This window comes from Mus caroli, chromosome 6, assembly GCF_900094665.2.
Source record: "Mus caroli chromosome 6, CAROLI_EIJ_v1.1, whole genome shotgun sequence".
Taxonomy (NCBI): Eukaryota; Metazoa; Chordata; class Mammalia; order Rodentia; family Muridae; genus Mus; species Mus caroli.
In genome coordinates this window covers 115,440,223-115,444,864 of record NC_034575.1, presented here as the reverse complement: position 1 = coordinate 115,444,864, position 4,642 = coordinate 115,440,223, and the positions used below count along the sequence as shown (strand labels likewise).

Below are 4,642 nucleotides of genomic sequence, written 5' to 3'. Positions count from 1 at the left end.
AGTGTACTTAGATATTATAAATAAATAAATCTTTAAAAAAAAAAAAAGTAAGGAGCTAAGTGAATGAAAGTCTTTTGAGTGAAAAACAACAAAAAAAAATCAGTAAATGAATTTACTGCATATGTATTTTAGGCATTTTAGAGGAAATGTTACAAAAATGAAAAACCGCTTTAAGTTTCAAATACCAAATCAAATCTTTCAGCTATGAAGTTTAAGTATCTCATTTTANCTGTCAAGATATTTCAAAAGTGGGGGAATGGAGATGGCTAGGTGGTCCTCTTTCAGAGGACCCAAGTTCAGTTTCTAGCATCCCCATGGCAGCTCACAAACACCCAAACTCCAGTTCCAGATGATCTGATGCCCTCTCTTGACCTCCAAAGGCTTATATACACATGTGTACACACACATACACTCAGACATACACATGTATACACATAAAATAAAATATAAATAATTTAAAAATATGGCTACATATATAGCTCAGAACTTTAGTGATAACACTAAAAACAGGAACAAGGTCTTTTAATCCCTAATATACGAAGTAAGTCATCATTAATTCGTTAATCATATACTACAGAAGAAACATTTTAATTTAAAACTTGGGGGCTGGAAAGATAATTCAGTGGTTAAGAAAACTGGCTGTTCATTTAGAGTATTTGTGTTCAATACCCTGAAGCTATGTGCCACCTCAAAGCTGTCTGTAGCTTAAAATTCCAGAAGATCCGATATTCTCTTCTGGCCCTTGTGGCACAGCACACGCATGGTCCATACACACACATACATGCAGNCAGAACACCCACACACATAAATAATACAAACCAAAAAAACCTGTTCTAGGTTCTGGTAATTACACTTAATTCCAAAGAGTAGGTAGTCTGAGACAACTCCCTTCCCCTCCTCAGTATACTATTTTGCTTTAATGTAAAAAATACTTTTGAAGTCAGTTCTCCCTAACACATCAGCTAATATTATATCTTAAAAATAAAAGACGAGGCCTAATATGGTGATATATGCTTATAATCCTAGCACTCTGGAAGTAATAGAGTCAGAATATACAGCAGCTCAAGTTGAGCTACACACAAGTTTGAGGTTAGCTTGTCTCAAAAAATAAATAAAAAAACCAAAAAAACGAGTCAGGGATGAGAGTATGGCTCATAGATAGTTCAAGTACTTGGCATATATGAGTGGAGAGAGAATATTTTGTCAATTAAGAAGCCTTTGGCCTATGGCTTAGACAGGAAATGGAAGGTGGGAAACCCAGAAGAAAGAATTCTGGAATAGAGCCGGGCATAGGGAGATCCACCCAGAAAAATGTNAGGAGATGGACACACAGGTAACCAGATATGTGGCAGAATGTGGGTTAAAATGNTTGAGTTATAATTTAGTCAGAGAGGAGCCCTAGCTATAATGGCCAAGATATTTGTAAATGTGCTTTGAGTCTGAGTCTTATTTCTGGGAACATAGAACTGGGAGGTAGAACCATGCCNAACTTCAACATGAGTCCCTGGATTTAATTCCTAATACCACTCCATGACCCCTAACTCCTCATTACAAAAAGCCAAGGTCACTAAGTACACATGCTGTAACAAGATTGGACATACCAATGCAAGTAGTTAATGGAATAACTCCAGTGATCTTCAATATGCCAGCAAAAAGAAGAAAAGCACATTCCCACATAGAGCCATGGCACCTTCATACCAGAAATGTCCACATTAATATGTGCAAGAACGGACTGCTCCAGAACAGGCATGTTATTCAAATTCCAACCAGAAAGTGCATATTCCTATAAAAGAAAAAAAAAGTTAAACAACAACAACAAAAGAGTTTACAAGTACTAAACAAAAATCTTAAAGAGAATTTTGTAACCCACAGCTAATCTACAACTAATCTACTAATTTAGGTACCTACAATTTAATCTAAATAAATGCTTGATATCTAAATATTTAAACTTTCNTAGGTTCTACTGACATTCCCCTTTATTTTAGGTATATATCTTCAGAGGCCAGAGAGCATGTTGGATCTCTCGAACAAGTATTCTTAAGCACTGAGCCATGTCTCCAGCCCACTTTTAGATTGTGGAACAGGAAGAACTAGGCAAAAACTATAAATGAGGGCCAGTGAGAAGGCTGGATGAGTAAAGGCACCTGCTACTAAACCTGATTACTTCAGTCAGATTCTTGAGACACTCTATATANANAGAGAGAAGTGACTCTCATACATTGTCCTCTGTCTACCCCAAACAATACTCCAGCATGTGTCACAACACTAATACAACAAAGAGAGGGTTGTTTTTCCTGGAACTTCATATGTAGATCATGGTGACCTCAGAAAGATCTACCCACCTCTGTCTCCCAATCATAATACAATTTTTAAAAAACAACTTTTAAACTGGATTAAAATTTGAACTAAATTAACTTTAAAATTTAGAGATAAAATAATTCTTAAAGCTATTGCTTTGCTTTATGCATATGCTTTGTTTATGACAGCTTCAGTGTGCAGCTCAAGCTGAACTATTCATAGATCTCATTCCAAAGCATCGGGACTATACACATGCACACCTATGGTTAGTTCAAAACCACTGCTTATAAAACTAAATTTTATTTATATTGTCTAAATTCTACATATTTCATATTTGATACTGGCAAGGTCCCTTAGGATTAGAGAAAAAAAGTTTTCTATGAAAATGCAACATCAGCTTCAGAGTAAGAAGTTTACAGAACAGTATCCACACCTCTTCTTCAGGCAACATCTTTCTTTGACCATCCTTTTTAGGAAATCCACTTCCAAAATCTTTTGAAGAGATATCAGCTCCATACTCTACAATAACATCTTCTTCAATGCTACTTACTAGCCGCCAGAATTCTTTTTCTACTAGCTCTGTAGGAACCATCTATAATAAAACCAAAGATGATAATTAACTCATTATAATTATAATCTCCTGAAACATAATACACAAACTGAACAAAAACATGATAAAAACAAAGAAATTACCCATTTCCCAGAGCAGAATTAACCCCTATTATCTCTCCACTGAGAATAGGGAAAAGCTAAAGATAACTAAAATTTAAACATCAAAATGCTTTTCTTATGAGTTGTGGTGGTACACACCTTTGATCCCAGCACCAGGAGGCAGAGGATCTCTCTGAGTTCCAGGTCAGCCTGGTCTACAGATTAAGTTCCAGGCCTGCCTGCCAATGCTACATACATAGTGAGACCTCATTTCATAAACAAAAAACAAAACAAAAAAGAGTGAAACTAACGAAACAGATTATTAGGTCCCTAATTTTAAGATTTGGTAGTCTCTAACCTTTTTCATATTGTTCCCAATTTCTACAAAACTTAACAGGAAAAATATCTTTGTTTCTCTCTAAGCCAACCAAATTGATAGCTACTCACATGGACTGGCATATTGAAATAATCAGACTTAAAATTATCTGCCATCTCTCCAAAGCTTTGAAGTGTATATTCTCTTACAGCTTGCTCAAATCCAAAGGCTTCTCGAGGTTTGTTACATTCCTGTGGGGGAAAAAGATGCCNGAGGTAAACTCACTGAAAAGTGAAAAAGAAAGCATTAAAACCTGCCAATACTAAGAGATATGGATAGTAAATCAGTGGAAAAGCTTTCGGGCCGGCCGAAGTTTGATATCCAGACATACAGCAAATAAATGTATCAAATATAGCATTTCTTGATCGTTCCTTTAGCTGAAACAATCTAATCACCCGTACACAGCAAAACATGAATCCGCTATTTGCAACAGGTTAGTTACTTGAGACTAGACTCTCAACTGAGTGCTCACGCTTCTAAGGTAATACTCTGCTACCAAAATAAGCCTCAAAAGGAAGACTAACAGGAATCAAACACAAGGATGTTAACATTATTAGCATCCATGAAGCAAATAAATACAAAGGAAAGAAAGGCTTGTGTTATAGGACATCCACTGAACTGTTAGGCTAGGAGAATGGTTTCGTCACACTACTAGTCCCAGAAACTCAAATATCTCTAAGTCTTTTAAGTAGCAATTAAAAGGCCATAAAAGCCTCTGACTACATCTAGATATCTCAAACATCCCTTTTCTTCAGAGATCTATCATGATATTTTGTTAAAATAAGTACAAAGTCTCATTCAACTAAAACAATAAAATTATAAATAATAGTCAGAGAAGAAAAAAAGTTAAGAAATACAGTTGTTACACATCCATTGGAAACGTGTTTCTATTACACACATGGATTCCTGTCATTAGTTTTAAATGGATCCATAAGGTGAAGTTTGTACCTCAGCAACACATTTAGGACACCTCCAGTCTCCTTTGGGCACATCAGGTAGTGGTGGAAGTAGACAGAATGTATGATAGCTGTCATCGCACCCATCACACAAAAGCAGTTTATCCTCATTATTTCCTCGACCACAAAACATGCAAACATAGAGATCAACCTATGAAGATAAATAAAAATAATTATATTTTCTACAGTATGGAGTATTATATTTTTCTCATGAACTACTCCATAAAACAAATAAATCAATGTACACTGAAGATTAAACATAAGCCAGGCAGTNGTGGCACACGCCTTTAATCCCAGCACTTGGGAGGCAGAGGCAGGCAAATTTCTGAGTTCAAGGCCAGCCTGAACAGAGTGAGTTCNA

General features: G+C 36.0%; 1 protein-coding gene across 1 annotated transcript in view; it reads right to left on the bottom strand.

The window, feature by feature from the left end:
• Kdm5a (lysine demethylase 5A) overlaps nucleotides 1–4,642 on the bottom strand; it is a 70,013-nt gene that overhangs the window by 46,856 nt on the left and 18,515 nt on the right. Inside the window, 4 exon segments of the mRNA XM_029478250.1 lie at nucleotides 1,602–1,783; nucleotides 2,732–2,890; nucleotides 3,397–3,516; nucleotides 4,274–4,432. Coding sequence (XP_029334110.1) covers nucleotides 1,602–1,783; nucleotides 2,732–2,890; nucleotides 3,397–3,516; nucleotides 4,274–4,432 — 620 coding nt within the window.